Source organism: Prionailurus bengalensis, chromosome B1, assembly GCF_016509475.1.
Source record: "Prionailurus bengalensis isolate Pbe53 chromosome B1, Fcat_Pben_1.1_paternal_pri, whole genome shotgun sequence".
Classification (NCBI taxonomy): Eukaryota; Metazoa; Chordata; class Mammalia; order Carnivora; family Felidae; genus Prionailurus; species Prionailurus bengalensis.
In genome coordinates this window covers 80,039,739-80,066,240 of record NC_057344.1, presented here as the reverse complement: position 1 = coordinate 80,066,240, position 26,502 = coordinate 80,039,739, and the positions used below count along the sequence as shown (strand labels likewise).

The window sequence follows — 26,502 nt, the reverse complement described above, 5'->3', positions numbered from 1 at the left end:
TTAAAAGAACCACTGATATAGATGATCTCTAAGTACCTGTCCTAAGTCTGAAATTATAGAACTTTAAAAATCTAAGATAATGTTCTTTACCAAACTTGTCTTAATAACATTTGATTAAATAGAACTACCCTACAACCCAGCAATTGCACTACTAGGTATTTATCCAAAGGATACAGGAGTGCTGATTCAAAGGGGCACATGCACCCCAATGTTTATAGCAGCAGTATTGACAACAGCCAAAGTATGGAAAGAGCCCAAATGTCCATCAACTGATGAATGGATAAAGAAGATGTGGTGCATATATATATATATATATATATAATAATACTCGACAATCAAAAAGAATGAAATCTTGGCATTTGCAACAACATGGATGGAACTGAAGTTCCAGCTAAATAAGTCATTCAGAGAAAGACAAATATCATGTAATTTCACTCACACATGGAATTTCAGATACAAAACAGATGAACATAAGAGAAGGGAAGCAAAAATAAAAACAAGGAGAGGAACAAAACATAAGAGGCTCTTAAATACAGAGAACAAACTGAGGGTTGCTGGCAGGGTGTTGGGTGGGGGAATGGGCTAAATGGGTGATGGGCATTGAGGAGGGCACTTGTTGGGATGAGCACTGGGTGTTAATATGTAAGTGATGAATCACTAAATTCTATTCCTGAAATCATTATTACACTATATGTTAACCAACTTGGATTTAAATTTAAAAAATCATAAGAGAAAAATTTAAAAATAGCATTCGATTAAATGTCTGGTTTTCGTGACAGTTAATATTCTTTAGACAAGTGTAAGCATCTCTAAGTAACCAAGTCTAGAAAAGGAATCTTGATGTCACTGTAGGCTAATTACATTAGATTCCAAATTTATATGTTTTCTGTTCTAGGTAGCACTAAAAATAAACAAAATGCTTACACTAGAGATACAGCACATATCAAATATCAAGATTAGAAGCAAAACTAGCTTATAATCTATTGGTCTTGACTAGCACAATCTAATGTTATATCATTTCCAACTAACTATAAGTAAGACAAAATAATAATCAAACTCATTTTCAAAACTTTTTTAAAAGCCCTGATTTTATACTACTATTTATAACAGACCCTTGACTGGAAGCTTAAAATAGCTACTTGCCTACTATTTTTTCCTGCACTTTATATATAGTCAGGATTATATTTAAAATATGATGCTTATAGCTCACTGACAAGTGTACTGTATATTTCAGCTTTTCCCTAGAGAGTAATAAAGTATTGTTGATTCATTCAAGGTAAATAAATAGTCTCAATGCTTCAATCTATGGGATTCCACAGGTTTTGACATCCTTAAAACCTGGGTAGGAAAAAAAAAAGGCAAAAGGACTAAAACAGTCACTGATGGGAAAAATAAAAGAGAATTTGGAAAAAAATAATTATGTAAAATGAAGGGAAAGATTAAGCTAAGATTAGGGATAAATTGAGTTGATAATAGTTTTGGAGAAACCAGTTATAGATGGAGTTTTGATGTGAAAAAAAAAATCACACAATTTCTGAGCAGGCAGAGAATTTAGAGATAAGAAATGTTGCACCAGAACTAGATTATTCAGCAGAGGAGGGAAGCAAGCCCAAAGATTTCTGACAGGGCTGAAGCTGGAAGTCAGGATTTCCAACTTCCCCTTTAGGATGTTCCATTCTTCTCTCTTCCCATTAAATATGACTTTTACGGTTTTAATACTCTCTATACCACACGTAGCACTTCCCAGAAGACAGCCAAGCTTCTAAAACTTTAATGGCAAATTGTTAAAATGCATGTCATTCGTATGTGAAGTATTATTACATGACTGGTAATTCGGACATCTTAGGTATGTCTTCCTCTTTCACTTTATGTGTCAGCTACTGGAAATCTTGAAGTTTTATTGTCTAATGAATTTCTGTTATTAAATATTTAAAATCACCTGAACCTCTTGTACTGTAACATGTCAGCTTCAGCATCAACTTTTTTCCTCCCAAAGACACAAGAGTACCATTTCTTCATGCTGCATACCGTACATTAGGTGGGCCATTGTTTCTGTCTACACATAGGATAATTTCTTATGACCACATGTCATACTTGACAATGAAGAACTAACTCCAGTTCTTAAGATTTTGAAGAACTCATGAATGACATGAAATCATTAAATAAGCTGCATGCCTTCAAATATGCTATTGGTTTTCCCTTTTTTCTACTTATCACCAATTCTTGATAAGTCTTTTGTAGCTACTCCCTAAATCTGTATGTGGAGATCTCTACCAGTTTGTTTTGTTTTGCTTTGTTCTGCTTTGGTTTTGCCTGCAGCTTTCTTTTAAACAAGTACCGGCATGTACTTGCATAGAGACTGCTGATTAAAAGAAATAATAAAACATTTTCATTAGGTTTTGTGCCTTGTTTTGTGTCCAGGTCAGAGCACTTATGGGCTATAATTAACTATGCTTGCACTTTGTTACAAGAAAATGTAAGTCTCCACTCATAACACATGTGTGAACTCTTTTCTCCAGTCGGGAAAAGCTAGGGATCATTTTTTCCAACATAAATCTTCTCTCTGTTATGAATTAAATCTTAAAGTATTGGCACATATATTTGGCACTAACGTGTGTAATTTTGATATTGAGTCCTTCTAATGCTCCTCCTTTAAAGAATTTTAATTCTTCTCCATCATTCTCCACAATTATCCTTTGGTTTTACCCATGCAAAATGAGTAGAAGTCTCAAGGCCCCTGCTTCTAGACTGGTATCCTTACAGCAAACAGAGTTATTCAAAAGAGACACTTCTTTTCATTCCAACCTCCAGGTAACTGAGGCTGTTGGGGATAGTAAGCCCATGTCTTGGGGGAACCATCTTTCTTCTAAGGAAAAACCTTCGTGACTTTGGAACTCTGGTTTCAAAAAGTATTTTTCCTCTTCCCCGCCCCCACCCTCCTCCACCTGGTTGTTGTTAACAGCTATGTATCTCAGATTCTAAAAAAGTTATGACTTCAGCAAAAACGGAAACACTGAATATTCAACAGTGTAAGATACAGACAGTGAGGAGTAGCAACAATCCCATGTTTCCCATGGAGGTGCAGAATAGTGGGAACAGTCTCTCATGGGAACTAACATTTATGATCTGTGACAGGCCAGGCCCTGTTCTAAGTGCTTTGTGTGGATTAGTTCATTTCATACTCACATGCACCACATGGCATAGATTCTCTTTTCATGTCCAGTTTTTTCTGAGGCCACAGTTAACTTGTCTAAATTATGCCAGGTTCGGGGTCCAGAGCCTGTTTTCTCTGCCATGGTGCCATACCACCGTCTCCTTCTGTTGAGCTCCCACAGAACGTTGCTTACAGCTCCTTTAGGAACTATTATGTCTGTTCATCTTCCAGGTAATAATTTCCCTGAGAATGAGGTCTTTTGAGCTTGTGTCATCTTCCAGCACTCTGCAGCTGGTGACCTGGATGATCCTTCTTCACATTCTCGTGGAAAAACAGGACAAAACGTAGAGAGACTGATAATGATAGGCTGTGCAAATATCTCACATTTCCAGATACTTACTTCTGCTAATCCCTCTGTATGGATCGTCTCTTCTGTTGCCCACAGAAATCCCCTGACGTAGCTGCCATCACTGTCTTCATTTTCTAGAGGAAGGAACTGAAAAGCAGTGAAGTTAATCAACATGTCAACGTCACACAGGAACATAGCAGAGCCTTAAGTCCAAGGAGAGCTTCAGGGCCCACGCTCTTAACTGCTCTGCCAGGCCATTTGCTTTAATTAGAAGTGCTTCTCCATCCCCCTTGGTCACTGAGGGCACCCAGCACCAGAACTGAGAACATTTATGGAGTTGCTGCTATGCTCTGCATTTGTCATACACTTCAAGTTTGGGGCTGGTCAGGAGGCAAGAGGAGCCTGTCAAAGGAATATGTGTATGGATAGAGCAGAGGCCATGGATTTTACTTCATTTATCTATATGAAAACTCTGCCTCAACCCTGAAGCAATTAAAACATAAAGGAAAAGAAAACTCCATGCTCAGTCATGCAGTGATTTATTTTATTGCATCTGATTTGAGATTTGCAACAGAGAGCATGTTTTCATTAAAGGCCTTTCCTGGGCATTACAGGCATTATAATTAACTCAGTCTGTGCTATTGGAAGATATTCTTGTTTACTACAGATTCAACTATTCAACTTCTACATCCCAGCCCCTCCCCCAGCAAGAAAGAAAACCGTAGGACCTCACGTTTTCAACACTGGTACCTGGTCCATCGTGTTCAATTCCAAGTGACACTACAATAATTCATGTTGAGGAGAGGAAAATATTTAATTTGATATTTTCAGCTACTATAGACTGTGTTCATAAATCCCTCGCTCCTGTCTAGAATGGGTGGAGTGGTGTGAAGGGAGGAAAAGTATCCCTCAGCTGCACCGGATGGGCTGGAAGGAAAATTAGCACACAGAACAATGTGCCACCGGTTTTATTTATCCCATTATTAAGAAGCCATGACAATAACAAAAGTAATGTCCAAATAATAGCATTAAATGGCAGGAGATAACATCAGGAATAGATAAAGAGGGGTAAATTCATTTCTGTTATCCTTGTTTTCATTAAGTTGTGCATAAATGGGACATTTCCATGTATGATTACCAATTATAGCAGTCCAAAGTAACTAATGTTTATGTAGTGCAGATTCAGTTTGAAGAATTCTTTCACATGTATTGTTCTTATTGAGCCTCTGAGATGGTCATCATATCGTTGTTGGAGGAATGCGAACCACCCCATTTAACAAATACAGAAATGAGACTTACAGGGGTTTACCCAAGGTCACACAGGAACAGGTAGATCTCGGACTTGAACCTGAGTCCTCTGAGTTCACAACCTAAGTTGAATTTAGGGGAAAAACAGCCTTTTTCAGTAGCGCCAAGCTGATGAGGTCTGAAACATTAGGCTACAACATGAGGGTCTTGCGTAACAGTCAAGCCACCTGGTACCGAACTGTACTTTTACGTACTGAAGTCTTTAGGGACTACTGGGGTGAAGGGGCAGTGGGATGCTGTCCCTAAACTACTGTGATTTTTTAATTTCATACGTTTATGTTATAAACTATTTCTGCTTCTCCCCTATCTGGCTGTCAGCTGTCAGTTTTTGTTGATCACTGTGCTTCTAGAGCAGTGGTTCCCCAAGTTTGGTTGATGGAACAGCACTATCAGCATCACCTAGGAACTCGTGAGCAATGCAAATGCTAGGTATCAACTGTACTTCAATAAAAAAAGAAAAGAAATAAAATAATAAAAAAAAGAAATGTAAATTCTCAGGCCTCATCTCAGACCTACTGAATCAAAAAGCTCTGGGAATAGAGCCCAGCAATCTGGTTTAACGAGCCCTCCAGGTAATTCTGATGCTTTGAAAGCTTGAGAACCACTACACTAAGCAATGATTCTCAAACTTGGCTGTACATTGGAATCACCTGGGAGCTTTAAAAACTACTGAGGCTTGTGTCCCAACCCCAATGATTCTGGCTTATTGGTCTATAATATGGTTTTCAACCTCAGCACTATAGGCATTGCGTGCTGGATAATGATTCACTGGGGAGGCCTATTCTCTACCAGCTAGATGTTAGTAGCCTCTGTCCTCCAACACAATTGTAATTACCAAAAATGTCTCCAGAAATTGCCAAATGTCCTCTGGGGGCCAAATTGCCTCAAGATGAGAAGTACTAGTCTAGGGGCATGGCCCAGGTACTGGGATTCTTAAAAGCTCCCTAAATCATTCTAATGTACAGGCAAGACTGAGAACTATTACTCTGGAGAGTTCCCAGTAGTGAGGAGCTCTGGATGTGCAGTGGACTAAGGAACAATAAAAGCTAAACTTTATAGCATTGAGTATAAAGAAAGAATAAATCAACCTGTAGTGAAGAGTCCAGCAGTTTGCCTGTAAGTAAAGTACATGAGCTCTAGGGCATAAATTTCACGTCAACCAATGGGCTTCTTACATTTTTGCTTACTTTCCGTTTGTTATGTTCCAGAAAACTGACATAAACAGGTACATTGCACATAACTAAAACATCCCAACACAGTAGACATTGCTTTGTACTAAATATAGTGGTGGACAGAGATCCTGCTTTTGGATCTAGTCGTTCTACAAACAGGGTGCTTATGAGCATACCTTGTGGTACAAGTCCTTAGGTAAATCTGGTTTTGACAGGCTAAAAATGCAGCCTGCCAATTTTATATTGACTTTGACATAATCCAAATCAACCACACACATACATACATATACATTCATATTCAATGTATACATTCATTTCTGCCATTTTAGAGGTATTTGAGTTTTCAGGTGATGATCAGGGACTTTAACAACATATATTTCAACTGTAGAAAATCCCCCAGGCTAGAATCAAGGAAAGGATCCTTCAGTAAAATCCATACCCAGCAGATTGCCCTCTGCTCCTTCAGCGATTGTTCTGTGGTGTTCCTCTGTATCCCCTTGAGAATGAGATTAGACCATGGGACGCACATCACGTTCAAGTGTCTGCTCTGTGGCTTTTATCAGGCTGGATAGTCTCATCACAGCCCAGACTGAGAGGTCTCCAAGCACAGAGTTTCTGGCAGCTCCTGTTTAACCTGAAATCTTAAATAGAACAGTATTCTCCCACTTCCTCAAACGACTCATTCACAGGTGTGTGGTTTCTTTCAACGTGAGGAATGGAAATACTACACTGGGATGCTGATAAATAACTTTTAAGTAGAAAGTAAATTACAAGATGGATGTATTTTCAGGGCAAAAGTGGTACTAATTTCAAAATATGGAAATATTGGCTTCAGTTAATGAGTTGGGATTATTAATTCATTCAACACCTACTATGTGCTAGGACCTGTGTGATGTCCTTGGAAGTTATAAATATGAGGGTTACATAATAGCATAGGCCCTTATATGGCAAAAATAAGCTATGACTGCCCCAAGGTGCCCAGTTAACCCTTGAACCAATCTAACTTGTCTGTTTGTCAGACTAGTTTGGTTTTTCTTTCAATGAAGTGATAGTAGCTTGTTAACATTAATGAAATCAACCAGTTCTTTTGCTCTATAAGATTTATCTTCTACAGTTGCCTATCTTTTCCTATCCTAGTCTAAATTCTTTCATGGATATGCTTTTAAAAATCCAAACCTTTTAATTAGACAATAGAACTGCTTACCAGAAAAGTAGGCAAAAAAGATCATAAAAGACTGTTAAAAGGTATTATTTCCATATGTTCCCACTTTTTTTTTTAAGGGCATAGGAAGTTTTCTGGAAGAAAACACACTTAACAATTAACAATGGAAGCCTTTGGGCAGGGATTTTAGGGGCCTTGATTTTAAGGGAGACTTGCTTTTCATTACATGTTTTTATACAGCTTTTTACCATTTTAAATCTTGTGTTTTTAATTTTAAATGCTAGTAAATAACAGAAAGGATGCATTCCCAGCAGTCTTTCAGAAGTTCCAAAATATCTCTTCTAAATAAGAGAAAAATAGGTGAGCTACACTCTATGCCTCTTTGATTCCCTCTTTTTTTTTCTTTTTTTGTATATGCTTTATTGCTAAAACAGAGTGAGCTGAGACTTGGAATGTAAAATTACCCCCATACTAGTTCCATGAAGAAAGAGATTAATAAGCAGAACCTGTTTGAGATTGGGTAGTTAATGGGGGCCTCTTTGAGGAAGCCACCTTTAATCAGAAAAGGAAGAAGTTGCCGCAGGCAGTGGCCTAATTTCCCCTGGCTACATTAGGACAGTTACTTTCCATACATTCTTTCAGAATGAAGTGGATATAGGTTTTAGAAGTCTCCTTGTGATTGTCCGGAAATTTCCTCCAATGATTTCTTTCATTTCCCTTTGTCTTTAATTCCCAAGAAGAATCAAGGTCCACTCCAGGAGAAAAGAAAAGATAACAACATACATAACAAAGCATCTCCTTATGTCAAAGAAAGACAATTCTATGATCTCTTTGGTGCCCACCAATTCTATAGTATCTTTCCCTTCAGTCCTTCCTCTGTATCTACCCCCATCTGGCAAGCATGAAAAAGGAAAAAACTCAAGGGCCAGAAAGAATACATGCTCAGTTGTGGTTTTTTCTGTATCATTTTTCTTAGCACTTGTCATTTATTCCCTCACAGGACCTCAGAGTCTCCCTTGTTAAGCAAGAAACATACTTTTCTCTGATTATTGGATGTGTGAATTGGGAAATCCATCTATGTGGATTTCAGGATCCTCTGTTTGTGTAATGAACCAACTGTAACAGCTAAATTACTCCAGAGCATATCCTATAACAATCCTTACACATTTCATTTACATCTCTGTAATACTTCAGTGGAGAATTACACTTGTAGGACAAAATACTAAACTCTCTATAAAAAGTAGTTTTCAGGTTTTCTTTTCTTTATAGGGGAAGAGTCATTTCAGAAATAGTGTTTTGTGTCTTGCATCAGCATTAACAACCAGCAGTCAGCAATGGTATAATATTTGTTAGCTTCATGAAAACTGTCAGAGTTTAGGGCAATGTTTCTGTGAAGAGCCCATCAATTGTTCTTGGACAAAAAGTTTATGTGGAAACTCTAAGAAGACACCCACCAAGACTGATCAGAATGCAAGGAAAAAGAGATGAGAGACAAAGTTGGATTAAGGACAAGGTCCTTTCAGCAAACTATTCAAAAGAAAAGGAAATGTGTTTTAAGTGTTTAAGAGAGAATTTCTGGAATAAGTCATACAAGGTCTTAGCCATAAAAATAGGATTATAGGGATGCCTCGGTGGCTCAGTCTGTTGAGTGTCCTACTGTCACTTTCAACTCAGGTCATGATCCCAGGGTCGGGAGATCATGCTCTGTGTCTGGCTCTGTGCTGAGTGTGGAGCCTCCTTGCGATTCTCTCTCTCCCCCTGCCCCTCCCCCGCACTCATGCTTGCGTGCATGTGCTCTTGAAGAAGAAGAAGAAGAAGAAGAAGAGGAAGAAGATTTTAGAGTGCCCTATATTACTAAATTCAAAATGAGTATCATGTTAATGGCCACATTGACCATGAAATTAAGCCTTACATAGTCTTTTAGAAATGACAGAACAGAAATTCAAAGCTCAACTCAGAGTTACTAAGGCAATAGGTACTTTGCAAAAAAAGAGAAAAAAGCCCCATTTATCAAGTTAGTAGGATAGTGTTTCCTAATGAGTGGAGTAGGTTTCAATTCTGAGTTACTAAGCAAAAATTAGAAGGGAAATCAATACCATTTTTACTCTTGAAAAGACATCAAGTATTCAGCAGGGACTTCCCTTTTAGGTAGCTGAGCTATTATTCAAGCCCATGCTTTGGGTATAATGCCTAATTAGATAAATATCAGCAACTCACAGGGGACTTTATATTATTGCTACTTACCGCAGCCACTAGAGGGTATCCATCCTTTCCTTCCAACAAAGATTTTAAATTGTCAACATAGAAGAATAGATTTGCCTGCAAATGCCACAAACAGATCACAGTAACCACCTTTCTCCATATGATAAAGGGAAGTTTAAGCCTAAATAAAGAAAGGCCACTTGTGACACACTTAGTGAAACAGAATCAGCCCTGTAAGCTAAATTCAAAATGACTTTAGGGTCTTAACCAGCTAACAAGTCAGTGCATCCTAAACCACTTCCTTCTCCCAGGATTCTCCATAACCTCGCATTCAGAGCCTTTGCTGCTTGCCTGGAGATAACATAATCTTCCAGCGCTGCTACTTGAAAACAAGCTTTATTCACGGTTTAATAAAAATAGGTAAGAAATGACTGCCTGCTTCTCATTCAAGCTGTCACCCAAACCCTAACCTTTTGCTACTCTTTGAAAAGTAGGCAGTATGACTACTTCACATAAGATCAAAGGTTCATCTCTTCTATTATCGTATTTATCATTCTCAACATTTTCCCAGAAAAAAAAATGCTATGGCTTTAAGATTTTTTTTTTTTTAATGATAATAATACTCTATCGCTGCCATGCTAACTGGAAAGCATAATGAATAATGAAATTTAGAAGTTTGGAAGATCATTAGATATGTAAGTGTCCATGTATTCCATGCCAGCTCTGTCATTTCTTACCGTGGTGTCTCCTTTTTTCAGCTGCTGGCTGGGCGCTGGCCTTTTGATCACAATGACTTTGGCGTATTTCTTTGCAAGCTGTTCCCCTTTTTGCAGAAGTCCTCGGTGGGGATCACCGTCCTCAATCTCTGCGCTCTCAGTGTTGACAGGTAATGTGGTTCTTGCCCTCTACTCTTGTTACATTTAGAAAAACATTTTCTCAAAAAGAAGACAAAAAGCCTTGAGAGTTGGTGGCCAGGACAGTTGTTAATTAAAATATCAATAATTAAAGTGAATTAAAATATCAACAATCTCGGGGCGCCTGGGTGGCGCAGTCGGTTAAGCGTCCGACTTCAGCCAGGTCACGATCTCGCGGTCCGTGACTTCGAGCCCCGCGTCAGGCTCTGGGCTGATGGCTCAGAGCCTGGAGCCTGTTTCCGATTCTGTGTCTCCCTCTCTCTCTGCGCCTCGCCCGTTCATGATCTGTCTCTCTCTGTCCCAAAGAAAATAAATAAACGTTGAAAAAAAAAATTTTTTTTTTTAAATATCAACAATCTTGCCCTACTGTTGAGAATTGCTTTACACATTTGGTGGTTATTAGCCATCTTTAGTGCAGGGGATTTGTATTTAGAGCATTTTGCCAGTTATAGCTATTTGGTACCCTATGGCAACAAAGGAAAAATGAACATATTAGATGGGAGGAAGTTTGGAAAAGGAGATTTTTGGACATGCAAATCCTATATTTTCAATGGTAGATTTCTCATTAGAAAAAAGAAGATACCATTCGATTATATTTATAATGCTTGATTACTTGAGCTGAGTGGTGAGTACATAATATTGTTTTATTCTTCTTCTGTGTTTCTTTGAATGCCTGAAATGTTTCATAATTTTTTAATGTTATTTTTAATGTTTATTCATTTTTGAAAGACAGAGAGAGACAGAGCACAAGCAGGGGTGGGGCAGAGAGAGAGGAGACACAGAATCTGAAGCAGGCTCCAGGCTCTGAGCTGTCAGCACAGAGCCTAATGTGGGGCTCGAACCCACGTGAGATCATGACATGAGTTGAAGTCGGACACCTAACCGAATGAGCCACCCAGGTGCCCCTGGAATGTTTCATAATTTTTTTAAAAAGGGCAACAACAGAAGCACCCCTTGATCAGATTCTGAAAAACCCATCAAGTATATCTTTCTGGAATTCTCCTCAAACATGGATGTTAAGACTTCTCTAAAGGAGTACTTCTAGATGGTATTTTCCTTACCTTCTAATTTTCATAGCAGGATCTATAAAAAGTGATGTTAGGAACTTTATAATACATTCTATGGAGTCCTTTTATATTGAATATTATCCTATGCAAATGTTCTTTAATGACCTATTTAATTTAGAAGAGGTTTCTATTTTTTCTGTCTCACACTCTGGTAATAATTCTATCAGAGCACCTGAGTCCCATCATTATAGACATAAAAGACTCACTTTCTTAAAGAACATTTAAGTTTTTACAGATATCCTGTTATTTGTCATTTGCAATTAATTTCGGGGACCAAATTGTTATTGATAAAACATAAAAAATACTCGTTCCATTAGGAGTTGAAAATTATAATGGTATTCTTATTATAAATTTAAGCCTGTAATAACTGTGAAACACAAACCAAAATGTTTAGTAGTGTCATTAAAAATAAATGTATTGCGGGGTGCCTGGGTGGCCCAGTTGGTTAAGCGTCCAACTTCTGCTCAGGTCATGATCTCGCAGTTCATGGGTTCGAGCCCCATGTGGGGCTCTGCGCTGACAGCTCAGAGCCTGGAGCCTGCTTTGGATTCTGTGTCTCCCTCTCTCTCTCTCTCTCTGACCCTCCCCTGCTTGTGCTCTGTCTCTCTAAAATAAATAAATATTAAAAATAAATAAATAAATAAATAAATAAATAAATAAATATAAATGTCTTGCAAAAAAATGTAATGCTGAAATTAAAACACAAACATTCTTTTAGTAGTTTAAAACATAGTGATGTGAGGGGCGCCTGGGTGGCGCAGTCGGTTGAGCGTCCGACTTCAGCCAGGTCACAATCTTGCGGTCTGTGAGTTCGAGCCCCGCGTCGGGCTCTGGGCTGATGGCTCAGAGCCTGGAGCCTGTTTCCGATTCTGTGTCTCCCTCTCTCTCTGCCCCTCCCCCATTCATGCTCTGTCTCTCTCTGTCCCAAAAAATAAATAAATGTTGAAAAAAAAAATTTAAAAAAAACATAGTGATGTGTTTGACAAAAATGCTGCTACAGCAATGGTAAACACAAAGATCAGAGATCACTTCTCCCTTATTAGCAGGATTCTCAGTAATTTCTAAGAAAACCTGAGGTCTATGTAGTTTTCTTCTGCATCATATCAGACATTAAGGGCTGCAGTATTAAAACATTTACATGGTGCAGGTAGCCACTGTATCACTTCCACCTGACTAAATAATAGACTGTGTTACTTGTGGCCATCTCCTAAAAAGTTGAGTAAGCATTTATAATCTGGATTTTATTCACTAATGAATTCTCACTCTGCTGCTCCAACCCTAGCATTCCACTAACATCATTTTCCTCTTGTATCCAAAGTGTCGTACTATCTAAAAATTAAAGCATTTAAATTGTATATGTGACATGACTAATGTAAGATTTTTCTTGTATTTGTCAAGTTGTATATTTAGAGATATAGCTATATAGTCTTATTACAATATTCAATTAAATTTTTAATTATAATATAACTCTAAAATCCACATGGGGAAAAGATATAAGAAAATAATCATGATAGTTTAAAAAACAATTATGTTTCCTACGTACGTACTCTTCCTATATAATAGTGTTAAATGTTATAAAGCTACAGTATTTAAAGCAGTGTGGCACATGCATATAAATATACTGAGAAATAAATGGGAAAGCCAGAAACAGGTGTTACAGTGTATGAGAACATAATACAGGCCGAAATCACTTTTGTAATGGAGAAAGGAAAGATCATCAATAAATAGTGCTATTTAGTCATCTGAGGGAAAAAGCATGTTAAAGTCTTATCTTGTATTGTATGTCAATAATAATATTTATAATAATTACCACTTGTTGAGTACTAGTATGTACTGGGCCCTGCTAAAAATACAGAAATTAGTTTACTTAATCCTTACAACACCACCTTGTGATAGTACTGTAATTATCCTCATTTTATAGGTGAGGAGTCTGAGGTTGAAAGAGGTTAACGAAGGCCATTTGGCTACCAAATGTTGGAGGCAGTAATCAAATATAAGTGGTCTGCCTTTTTACCACTATGCTTCAGCATGTAAAAACTCAAGCCATATAGAAGAAAATAGACTAATATCTTTTTGATCACTGGAAAAGGAGGGCTTTGGAACTTAAAAAAGATGGTATAAATTCTGAATATAATTATTAAAAGGATTTCAGGAGATAAAGTTTGAAAATATGAATATCAAACATTCATAAATTTAAAAAACAAATATAGCAATAACCTGGGGGAAATATTTGCAGCAAATACTTGTAGCAAAAGCTACAACATGTTAATATTCTTGGTAATTAAAGAGGCCATACAGATAGTCATTAAAATCATAAGACTTCCATATAAAAAGAGCACAAATATAAAAATACCAATGAAGAAGTTTGAATGACTAATTAGCATATTAATAATGTTCATGTAATCAAAGAAATTCTAATTAAGAACATGTTTCTTAATATCTGGTGGGAGTAGAGATTTAAACACCCCTTCAGGGGGGCACCTGGGTGGCTTAGTTGGTTGGGTGTCCAACTTGGACTCAGGTCATGATCTCATGGTTCGTGGGTTTGAGCCCCCCGTCGGGCTCTGTGCTGACAGCTTAGAGCCTGGAGCCTGTTTTAGATTTTGTGTCTCCCTCTCTCTCTGTGTCCCTCCCCTGCTCATGCTCTGTCTCTCTCTCTCTCTCTCAAAAATAAATAAACATTAAAAAAATAAAATAAAATAAACAGCCCTTCAGGAAGATAAAATCCTATATACACTTTTGCCTTCTGACCTGGTAATTACAATTTTTAGGATTGATTCTGAGAAAACATTCCAAACAGAGAATTCATGCACAAAAATTTTCTTTACAATATTATTTACAGCAAAATACAGGAATCTTATTGTTCCATGTTAGGCCAGTGGATAGGAGGTTATATATAATTGACATGTACAGGTATATGAATATAAAATTCCTTAAAGGAAACATGATAAATATTATTAGTAGTTATATCTAGGGATGGGGGACAGGTTTTTGTAATGTTCTTCTATGAGTAGGAAAAAAATCTGAAAGTTTATTTACTTCTATTACCTATTACCCATTTTCCTTATTTATTCTATGCCATTTTATGCATTTTATTTTTTCTCATTTATGCAGCTCATTCTTATGACTGATGTTCTATATCAAGACTAATTTTCTATGGGCAGGCAGCTCTAAAACACAAGCACATATAGGCACATAAACATGAACACAGAAGTTTGTATACATGGAGAAACACATGTATATGCCCAGCCCAGAGTCTCTTCCATCCCTATTGTTGACTTTACAAAAACACCATCATATTTGGGAAAAATAGCATTTTATATCAAAATTAAACTTTATCTCAAAGGCTTTAAAAACCAGGATGATAATGAGTGTTAGGAAAGAGGAATTTAGCATCGTAAAAGAAAACTACACCTCTGAGGAAACATCTAACTAAAAGCCAAAGCTAGATAAGATTAGCATATTACAAAAAAGAATGAGAAATAAAATGAAGACAAGGAGAATTCTTGTTTCCTATAAATAATAAAAATTTTTAAGATATCTAAGTATAATCCCCTGATAAGCATTAATAAAAGAAGAAGCCAAAAGAGAGGAAAGAACTAATCATCAGGGAGGTGCAAATCAAAACCACAATGAGCTATCACCTCACACCTGTCAGAATGACTAGTGTCAAAAAGACAAGAAACAATAAGTGTTGGTGAGACTGCAGAGAAAAAGGAACGCTTTTGCACTGTTGGTGGGAATGTAAATTGGTGCAGCCACTCTGGAAAACAAAATTGAAATTCCTCAAAAAACTAAAAATAGAATTACTATATGATCTAGCTATTCCAGTTCTGAGTATTTATCCAAAGAAAATGAAAACACTAATTTGAAAAGATACATGCACCCCTATTTTATTGCAGCACTATTCACAATAGCCAAGATGTGGAAACAATTCAAGTGTCTATCCATGGATGAATGGATAAAGATGTGGTATATATAAACAATGGAATATTAGTCAGCCATAAAAAAGGATGGATCTTGCCATTTGTGACAACATGGTTGGACTTTGAGGGCATTATGCTAAGTGAAAAAAGTGAGACAGAGAAAGACAAATACTTATGATCTCATTTATATATGGAATCTAAAAAACAAAACCAGCAAAACAGAAAAAAATGAGCTTAGAGATACAGAGAACAAGTTGGTGATTGCCAATGGGCAGTAGGGGTGAGGGTGAAATGGGTGCAGAGGGTCCAAATTATTTCATAACTTCCAGTTATAAAAGAAATAAGTCATGGGGATGTGATGTACAGCATGATGACTGTAGTTAATACTGTGATGCATATTTGGACTTTGCTATGGGAGAAAATCTCAAAAGTCCTCATCATACACACACACAGTCCTATAACTGTGTATGGTGATAGATGTTAATTAGACTTATTGTGGTGATCATTTCACAATTTATACAAATATTGCATCATTGTGTTGCATACCTGAAACTAATATAATGTTTTATGTCAATTATACCTCCATAGAAATAAATAAATGTTTCACTGTCATCCTTGTGATTTATTTCCTTGTTACAAAATTTAGAGTCTTTTTCTGAATAGTGTTATGTGGCATGGTTTAGTGGTCCCTTTTATATTTTATGCAAGTCTATGTCATCAGTTTTTTGTTGATGAAAATATTGTAAGGTACTTATCCCCTAGTGACATATTGTATAATACATTATCCTAGATTGAGAAGCATAATTCATAATTTAGTTCAGCAGGGGCTCAGGCAGGAATGAGGTGATGGACAGACATGATGAATAAGGACTGGCTGCTGTCCCTTAGGAGTCTTCACGCTTGTGAAGATGGCAACCTGGAGACATGAGAGAATGAAATATTTGATGAAGGTATTTAGGCTATGGGATTCCTAAATCACCTAAATCTTCAAAACCCTGCCTTCCTTCCCAAGTTCACATTGTTCTGCCCTCTCTTTCTTCCTTGAGGGAATCTCAGGGAACCATTTTGCACAGCTTCGTTCTCCCCAATAGAAACTCTACCTCTGAAGGGGGTGGACAGGGGGGAGAAGGTGTGGGATCACCTCACCTTACCACTTCCTCCCCACTCCCATCTCAGGCATGGAGAAAAATGAAATAAATGTTCCATCACAAATGATCAGTTGTATATCAAATAAAATGTTCTTACTTAAAAAAAGAAAAAAAATGACATCAGGCATCTATTTCATTAAGACTTGGGCTCAGTTTCAAATCAAGATCATGAACCATTTAAAATTCCACTCCCACAAAAATCTGCCTTAACCTAGGAGATTTTCCTTGGTAATAAATGCTTTGTTCCCTGGGTCCTTTCTTTATTATTTTTACATTTCATTTGGTACTGACTCTAAGTTTTGGGATCTGAATATAGGGAATCTCTTTTGACATTTCTATTTCAAAAGCTTTCACACTAGAGAATGAATCATTCGCACTTAATTCCAGAAGATAAGATACTATTTGCTTTGAGTCTCGATTTGGTTGCATTATATTCTACTAAAAATAAAAAAAAAATTCCTTCTTTAAGAAAATAAAAATAAAACAAGAAGTAAAAAGAGGGAAATTGGAATCTATTACAAAACAATTTACAGTTTGGGAATCCCTGCTTTCCTCTTATGAACTGAATCAAATTTATGGCTCAGGAAGAGTTCCCATTCTTTTCTAAATATATTTTAAATAAAAAATGATGAGAGGAACAACATATTCAAGTTCTGTACAATTTCTTTTTTTTCTTCTTTGGGAAGACAATATAATAAAGAACGTATTTCACAAGTTGATTTACAGATTTAATAATCTATAATTTACAGATACAGTAAGAAAGGAAATGTTTTCCCACAACAATGAATAATAAAATGAAAACAACTGGATGAGAAAGATACTTGTAACTGATGTTTATGAACAGAAATTTTAGCCCAAAAATATGTATGCAAGAGAGATATTGGTTAATAAAGGCAACAGCTACTTTCTAGTGGAAGCATGGTTAAAGAATATGAATGTATGGTTATGTAAGAAGAACTATATCAAATGTTATTCAAAAGTTAAGCTTCCAGAAGAATTTCAAATTTTGTGAATTAGAGCAACAATGAGGTGTCATCTTAACTATAATTAGTAAAAATAAATCAATTTATTTATTTTATTTATTATTATTATTTTTTAATTTACATCCAAATTAGTTAGCGTATGGTGAAACAATGATTCCAGGAGTAGATTCCTGAATGCCCCTTACCCATTTAGCCCATCCCCCATGCCCACAATGCCTCCAGCAACCCTCAGTTTGTTCTCCATATTTATGAGTCTCTTCTGTTTTGTCCCCATCCCTGTTTTTATATTATTTTTGTTTCCCTCTGTACAATTTCTTTTAAAAAAAAAATGTTTATTTGAGAGAGACAGCAGGCATGCGAGTAGGGGAGGGGAAGAGAGAGAGAGGGAGAGAGAGAATCCCAGCTAGGCTCCACAGAGCCCAACACTGGGCTTTATCCCACAAACTAAGAGATTATGACCTGAGCCAAAAATCAAGAGTCAGATCCTTAACTGACTGAGGTTACCCAGCAGCCCCTGTACGATTTATTACTTTAATCGATTATTCAATGAATACAGAAAACTGAAAGATGAAAGAAAAAAAATCTACCTTTCTCACTATCAGCTTTCAATCTGCAGAGGATAAACAAGAGAGTAAGAAGAAGCCCATAACTTGCCCCAGAAAGGAGGAGCCTTCATGGTTAATATCAACTATGGACCTGTCTCAGCTCTACCTTTTCACTAATTCCTCTTCAAATCTAGCTCTTATTGATTTTTACTTTGCATCCTTAGTCACTTAAGAAAAAGAAAACCAGAATTTCAGAGAAAGACTGAGGAAATTTAGAAACAACTTTGACCCCTCTTCAGATTTATCAGTGAACATTTTTTTTAATGCTAAGGTAGTGTACTCATAACACCAGCCATTACCAACAATTAAAATAGGTGTTTTTGTATGCCATAAGTGACAAATTTCAGATGTTACTTTGAGTTTGTTTGAGGGGAAAAAAGAGGGGGCAGGGAAGGGAAGAGGGATTCAATGCTGTTCTTTGTAAAGTTAACTGTCTTGTTTAAAGTGGAAGATGACAGGGTCAGACCAGTAAAAGGGTCTGGGTACAGATCCAACTTGTAGTTAAAAATTGCCTGTGGAAGGAGATTATAAAAAGATAAAACTCTTTTAACAACTGCTCCAGGAGTGATGTATAATTAGATACCTGGAAAAGTTGCAGAGACCTAGTGATAAGGCAGTTTTGTTTCATAAGCCTCAAACTCAAAAGTCAATGTCAGTTCTTCATCCCAGCATTTTACATAATTGCTCAGTGGTCTCTATGATGTTCCCAAAGGTTTGTCCTAAGTCAAAACATGAAAGTGGTTTTCTGGAAAACCAGTTTTATTTAGACCTTGGACTTGGTTTCTCCTTATTCTTCTGCTGTTCTGATTGTCCTTTGCTGCATGACAATAGGGAAGACATATAAGAAGAGCCAGAAGAGGGAACCCAGGGACCAGACACAGACAAAGCCAAATGCTGACTATGGAGCATTTGGCTCTATATTTGGGGGTCTGTTCCCCATTGCACATAGTTATTTGTCTTTTATCTTAATTCTATTGATAAGATCAAGTGACTGGATAATTTTGCTAGCTTATTTTTCTTTTTTTGTTTTGTTTTGTTTTTATTTTTGAGAGAGAGAGACAGAGCACCAACAGGGGAGGGGCAGAGAGAGAGAGGGAGACACAGAATCTGAAGCAGGCTCCAGGCTCTGAGCTGTTGGTACAGAGCTTGACATGCGGCTCAAACTCACAGACTGTGAGATCATGACCTGAGCTGAAGTCAGACGCTTAACCTACTAAGCCACCCAAGCAACCCAGCTTATTTTTCTTTGATAACAACCTACCCCAAAACTTAGCAGCTTAAAACAACCACCATTTTATTATTACCTCACCATATGGTGGGGTAGGAATTTGGGCAATTCTTATGCAACTTGTCACTTTGACTGGGGTCTTCTGGTGGATTTCATCTCGTGGCTCAGCTTGTCTCTCGGGTCCAAGATACGTGACTAGCCCTTTGGCAAGAACAAATGGAAGTCTGAGCCTAACTCCCTCTCATGTAGTCTAGCACCTCTTAACACATTCTCTGAGACAGGCCCAGGGCTTCAGGGTGGAGTTGCTGCTCTGCTCGGGACCCAGGCCTGAAACCCACAAAGCATCCTTCCAGCTCTACTCAGTCGGTCCAAGCAGTCACAGGCCAGCCCAACTGAAAGACTCTGCCGAAGAAGTATGAAAGTACTCACTGCTATCTTTTAATCTACCATGCCTGGTTTCTCTTTAAAATTCTTCCTGCTGAGGAGACTATAGATGCTGGAGAGGATGTGGAGAAACAGGAACCCTCTTGCACTGTTGGTGGGAATGCAAACTGGTGCAGCCACTCTGGAAAGCAGTGTGGAGGTTCCTCAGAAAATTAAAAATAGTCCTACCCTATGACCCAGCAGTAGCACTGCTAGGAATTTACCCAAGGGATACAGGAGTACTGATGCATAGGGGCACTCGTACCCCAATGTTTATAGCAGCACTCTCAACAATAGCCAAATTATGGAAAGAGCCTAAATGTCCATCAACTGATGAATGGATAAAGAAATTGTGGTTTATATACACAATGGAGTACTACATGGCAATGAGAAAGAACGAAATATGGCCCTTAGTAGCAACGTGGATGGAGCTGGAGAGTGTTATGCTAAGTGAAATAAGCCATACAGAGAAAGACAGATACCATATGTTTTCACTCTTATGTGGATCCTGAGAAACTTAACAGAAACCCATGGGGGAGGGGAAGGAAAAAAAAAAAAGAGGTTAGAGTGGGAGAAAACCAAAGCATAAGAGACTCTTAAAAACTGAGAACAAACTGAGGGTTGATGGGGGGTGGGAGGGAGGGGAGGGTAGGTGATGGGCATTGAAGAGGGCATCTTTTGGGATGAGCACTGGGTGTTGTATGGAAACCAATTTGACAATAAATTTCATATATTAAAAAAAATAATAAAATTAAATAAATAAAATTAAATTTAAAAAAATTCTTCCTGCTGAAATAAATAAATAAATAAAAATAAAATAAAATTCTTCCTGCTGGTATTTTTGCCTCCAAACCTCTGCATGGAGGTTAGTTTGTCTATCGTATAAGATACATAAATCGTAAAGAAACATTACAAATGATTGCATTTGCTGTTAATTAACAATGTGCATAGGTAAGGGTAGAAGTGACACTTACTGGAAGTGGCAACATGGAAGGGAAAATAATAAATTCCAATGTAGACAAGTATCGATAGGCACTTGGTAGAAATTACTGAAGTACTGAAAGTACTTCAGTTACCTTTTCCTTCTCTTGATTCAATAATCCCCCTCAAGATAATTAATCCAGGAAAATCATTCAAAAAGAGAAAAAAAAACTATATATACAAACATATTTATAAGTGTGTTATTCACAACCTTGAAACACTAGAATTGATGTGAACTTAGGAGAAATATTTAAGTCAACTGTATCAATATCCAGTTATACTGTGTAGCTATAAGTTAATAAATGCCATGCTTCTGTAGAAGCATAAGGCCATTTTTTATCATGAAAAGTAGATAAAGCTAAAAATAAAATTGTAACTGATATGGTTATAATATATATTTAGATTATGCTTGTGAGAATAGAAATAGGCAAAGAATAAGAAGAAATAAAAATAGATTTTGTTGAAGTGGTATTTTTTTAATTTGTTTTATTTCATCCTGTTTTAAAGTACACTCAATAATAAATATATTAAAATTTACTTACCATCCCAGGCCATACCTCAAAAATTCAAAAACATGCATTAAATGCCTTTGGCCTTGGAAACATGTAGAAATCTATATATAGACATACACAGTAACAAACATCTTTACATAAATAAAATGCGTAATTTATACTTTTATTTTGGCATATCACATGACAGGGTACAAGGTGATGTCGTGGGAAAAGACTCCCCTGGGTGTTGGCAGACCAGAGCCCTTGTCCGGGCTCTCCACATTCACAGGAGATGAGGCAGACGATATAGTAACACTCCAGCCCTCAGGTTCCCAACTGGTAGAACATGAAGGGGAGAAAGATCACCCCAAGAGTCCCTCATGGTTTTTTAATTATTTGCTTCTACGATTCTAAAAGTATTAGCTTTTTGTTTGTTGTCTGTCAAGGCTGCCTTAAAAAGTAAGAAAATGCTCAGAATGTAGTGTGCTTTATTGGCTGATAAAGATAAATGCATGGCCAGGAAACAAAGACATTTACTTCGACAGATATTTATTTGGCACCTATTGTTCTAGGTATCGTGACCAACATATAAAATGTCTGCCCTCATGGCGCTTATATTCTAAAGACAAGGGTGGACAGAGACGATAAATAAAATATTTGATTGGTCACATGGTAGTAAGCGCTATGGAGAAAAATCAATCAGCGTGAGCAGGTCAGCGTAAGTCTGTAGGGGATTCTGGCAATTTCAAACAGGATGTTCAGGGAAGGACCCTATGAAAAGCTACACCTGAGTAAAGTAAAGCAGATGAGGAAGCAGCTCTGAGAACACCAGTAGGCATTCCCACTGGGCTGGAAACTGCTGGGGGATTTGAACCGAGGGATGACATGAGGGACTTACATGTTAACAGGCTCACTTTGGCTGCTATGTTTGGGATAGAATGAAGTAGGACAAAATGGATGAAGGGAGACTAGTTAGGAAGCTACTACAATAATCCAGGTGGGATGGTAACAGGAGAGATGGTGAGATGTGGTTGCATTTAGGTGTATCGTGAAGAAAGAGGTCACAGGGTTTGCTAAAGAATTGGATGTGTGATAGCAAAGGGAAAAAGAGGAGTTAAGGCTAACTTCAAATTCTGGGCCTGAGATGGTAAGGACTGAAGAGAGGGCAGGGTGGAGGTCATGAAAGGGACCAGGAGTCTGGTTTGGGTAAGTTCGAATGCCTATTAGATTTCGAGTGGCCATATCAGTTAACCAGTTGGAAAGACAAGTCAGGAGCGAGAGGCGGGGTCCTCAGTTAGACTTATAAATTTGGGAATTAATTATCAGTATATAGAAATTTTAAATGATGCTAAAGCCATGAGACTAGATGGATCACTAAAAGAAAGTGTGTTGATAGAATAGAAAAGAGGACCAAGGACTAAGGAGGAATCCAATGCTAAGAGTGAGAAGTGAGCAGGTTCCAGCCAAGGAGATGAGAAGAAATAGCCAGCCTTATCAGCTGGAGAAAGACCAGGAGAAATGTAGTAGAAGGCAAGAGAAGAAACCATTTCAAAAAGTAGACATCATTTCTGGAATATCAGCTGTTAGTGGTTGAATCTACACTTGCAGATTTTCTATGGCAAGTGACAATGTCATATGTGTCCACTAGCTCCATTGAAGGATGTTTATAATCACACCTAGTTAGGAGAACATATTTATGGATATGTGTGTTGCATCATTATATTATAAATAGAAATTATGTTTGGAACATCCGGTATTTCTTATCTTTCATACCTTTCCCTACCCCCATCATCACAAATGATTATTTCTAATTAACTCTTACAGTTGTTTTCTCATGTCATGTAAATGTCATCAAAATCAATGTGATTACAAATAAAAAATAGTCTAATTCTCAGTCATGTGGGTTTGCCACACTATACACTAAAAACTACTTCTATTTATTTTAAAATGTTGAATTTACATTGTAGACGTGTAATAATTTGAGGACTCATGGCATATTACAAAATGAAGCTGCTTTGTGAATATACTCATCATAAGAACATGTTGACCACATTTTCCTTCTCAAACCACCTTCTATCTCCAATCCTGCCTAATAAATCTTGCTTCCTTACTCCCTTAGGAGATAAAGCACTTTATTTAAAGCACCTTTCCTGATAGTTGATCTAAGAGAAGGGGAAAAGAAATAGATATAACTCACTGACAGCCTCGGGATATAGACATCCTGTCTCCATTCCTTTTAGCTTTTACTGGACATCAGGCTGCCAGTCTAATAAGGCAACAAAGAAAAGTAAACAGAAATGAAAAGCAAAATAAATAGCAGTCTTTATCCCACTGGAAATAACCATAAATTTAAAAATGCAATCTTGGCTATATCGTAAAAGGATTTTCTTGGTTTGTTTGCATAGCTGTATTTTATTCAATTCTGAGCTAATCTGGACTTTTTTTAAAGATTCTTATTGTACATCAATCTTATTTATCCTAAAAATCTTTTGCAAAAAATATTTCTTCAGCAAATTGTGCTATATGTGTGCCATATGGCATCGTCGTGCATACCCAAACTATAAGTTCTAATCTACAGTGGAGAACTAGGTAGCATAATTCCTAAGACCTGTGTTTTCACAGATGTACCTTGTAGATGCAATGAGACAGCACAGTAAATATAAGTGATAAGAGTGATTATGGGTAACGTGTAGTTTGCCTTGGCTTTACTGACAAATCTTTGACATTAAGTCATGTGCCCTACAAGCCCATGTGCACCTGTCCCCAATGCCTCGGTCTGTTTTACAGTCTTCTTCTGGCACTATCTAATGAAAGCTATAAAAAGAGAATGTTTACTTTCCATTACAACAGCAAAAAAAAATTTCAAGAATGAAGCCACAAAAATACCATACCATGTCACAGGTCCCATCTTAATAGTAAGCCTAAAAGTAGTTAGCACCAGACCATCACCTCAGGTCAGAAACACAGACTTTCTGAAACCAAACTTTCTTTAGACTTAACATTGAAATGGTATTACTATCACAAAAAATATTAAAGTAGAAAATAAACAATTTCTTAATGCCAGTTTGTTTTTTGATTGACATGATTGTCCAGTAACATTTATGTTCTACATTTTTCTATGAACATTTCTTTTCTATTAGATTGTAAACCCTAAAGATTAGGAACCAAGATGTCTTTAACTCCACTTTATCTATTTTAGCTCAGGACCATAATGGGAGATAGTCATTCTTTGACTACCAGGTATACAGTGAGAGAAGAAAGGAGAAAATGATCAGCTATCTATGGTCATATTCATTTAAGGATATCTAGATCCACTTCATAATAATGTTTCAAGTTTCTTTTTTTAATATATAGAGAGGAGTAAGATGTTACCTTAACAAATACCAGCAGCTTTCACTACACCTTCCATCATCCAGTTTTTTCCCCCAGCTTAAAAAACATAGGCACGGGGCGCCTGGGTGGTGCAGTCGGTTAAGCGTCCGACTTCAGCCAGGTCATGATCTCGCGGTCCGGGAGTTCGAGCCCCGCGTCAGGCTCTGGGCTAATGGCTCAGAGCCTGGAGCCTGTTTCCGATTCTGTGTCTCCCTCTCTCTCTGCCCCTCCCCCGTTCATGCTCTGTCTCTCTCTGTCCCAAAAATAAATAAACGTTGAAAAAAAAAATCTTTAAAAAAAATAAAATAAAAAACATAGGCACATTTATCTGATGCTGCCCCATTATAAGCCATCACAAGATTTTCCTGAATTCCAAATGAAGACCTCAGACTCAGGCCTGCCAGACACCTGATTCCCAAAGGGGTGGAACTCTTAATGGTTCCATTACTTTTCAAATCAGGACTCACAGAAGGGTCCTTATTTTTCACATCAGGACTCACAGAAAGTTCCAGGACTCATTGGAAAGTTCCAGTGATTGGTCACTGGCTAAGGGGAGGATCTTTCTAGCATTTATAATTTTTTAAATGAAATAAATTTTAAATTTCCTAACAACTAGGTTCTGCCTCCATTCCCCCCACCCCCACCCTGCTTTTGTTTTTCAGGTACAGAGCAGTTGCCTCCTGGAGTCGTGTCCAGGGAATTGGGATTCCCTTGATCACTGCCATTGAGATCGTCTCCATCTGGATCCTTTCTTTTATCCTGGCTATCCCTGAAGCTATCGGCTTCGTCATGGTGCCCTTTGAATACAGGGGTGAACAGCACAAAACCTGTATGCTCAATGCCACATCAAAATTCATGGAGGTATGGAGAGTTTAAAGGAAATTGGGGAGGAGAGGAGGTCTTTATATATACTTTACCATTGCCAAGACTTGTTGATATTTTTACAATGCCCAGTGTGACTTACTCTGTTAGTTCAGTCCCATAATTACAGCAACTATTTTGTTTTCACTCTTATATTAGAGCACAATTGTAGACACAACTCTAGTTTTACCCCAAACAACTCAGCATCTGAAACAAACTTACTCAGAAAGATAGATGGGGGGGGGGGAGTATATATATACACAGTGCTATTTGTTTTTATAATAAGTAATACAGCACAACAATTTCCATCTGATGGGCATGCTAATATGTATTTTATGTTATTTGGGGAAATGCACATTCCTCACACTTTTTTAAAGATAGATTTACTAACTTAAAGTAGGAAGTTATACTTCATGTACTTATATTAGTACAAATTGTATATGTAATATACAAATAACAAATTTGCAGAACTTTTTAAAAAGTGTTTTAGTTCTTTAACAAATTCAGTTGTTGTTTGATATATCTGACCACATTAATGTTTTTTTGAAAAGTTTAATTACATAACTGAGTGTATTGGGAAACATGTTTAAAATGCATATTTCCTTTGCCAAACTAGTCAAATGTGGACTGGGGAGGAAAAGGAGAACCATTTCTCTTAAATCAGCATAATTTAGTGCTTTGATGTAGGTTTCATGCAGCTCAGATTCCACATTTAATCCCTCACAGACATCTCCAGGTATGTTTTCCTAACTTGAAAAATTCACAAAATTAGTGGTTTTACAGTTGACCAGTTTTCCTGCATTGGAAATTCTTCTTTTAAAATTAAAAATACTCATGAAAACTGCCAAACTGGCGATGTTAAAATTAAGGTCTTCTGTTTATCTACTGACCTTTTTATTAAGTCGATGTCCATAGTGAAAAACAAAGTAGCAGCAGGAGGTTATCAGAATTTGGGCAGTGCGAATAAGCAATCTAGCTATTCCCGACAAAAGTGTTAAAGAGAAGAGGCTTAGTATAAGAATGAGCTCACTAATCAATTGAAACTAGACAAAATGAAATGGGCTACTTCACAACAACCGAGTCTCTCTTCTAGAGTGGGCAAGCAAAGACTAGCTAGCTACCTAAGGGGATTACAATGAAAAGTATGAGTTCAACC

The 26,502-nt window shown here is 37.2% G+C and overlaps 1 protein-coding gene across 1 annotated transcript in view; it reads left to right on the top strand.

The window, feature by feature from the left end:
• The window catches only part of EDNRA (endothelin receptor type A), a 67,041-nt gene that overhangs the window by 21,778 nt on the left and 18,761 nt on the right, over positions 1–26,502 (top strand). The window contains exons 3-4 of the mRNA XM_043567857.1: positions 10,106–10,233; positions 25,148–25,346. Coding sequence (XP_043423792.1) covers positions 10,106–10,233; positions 25,148–25,346 — 327 coding nt within the window. The remainder of the gene's footprint in view (positions 1–10,105; positions 10,234–25,147; positions 25,347–26,502) is intronic.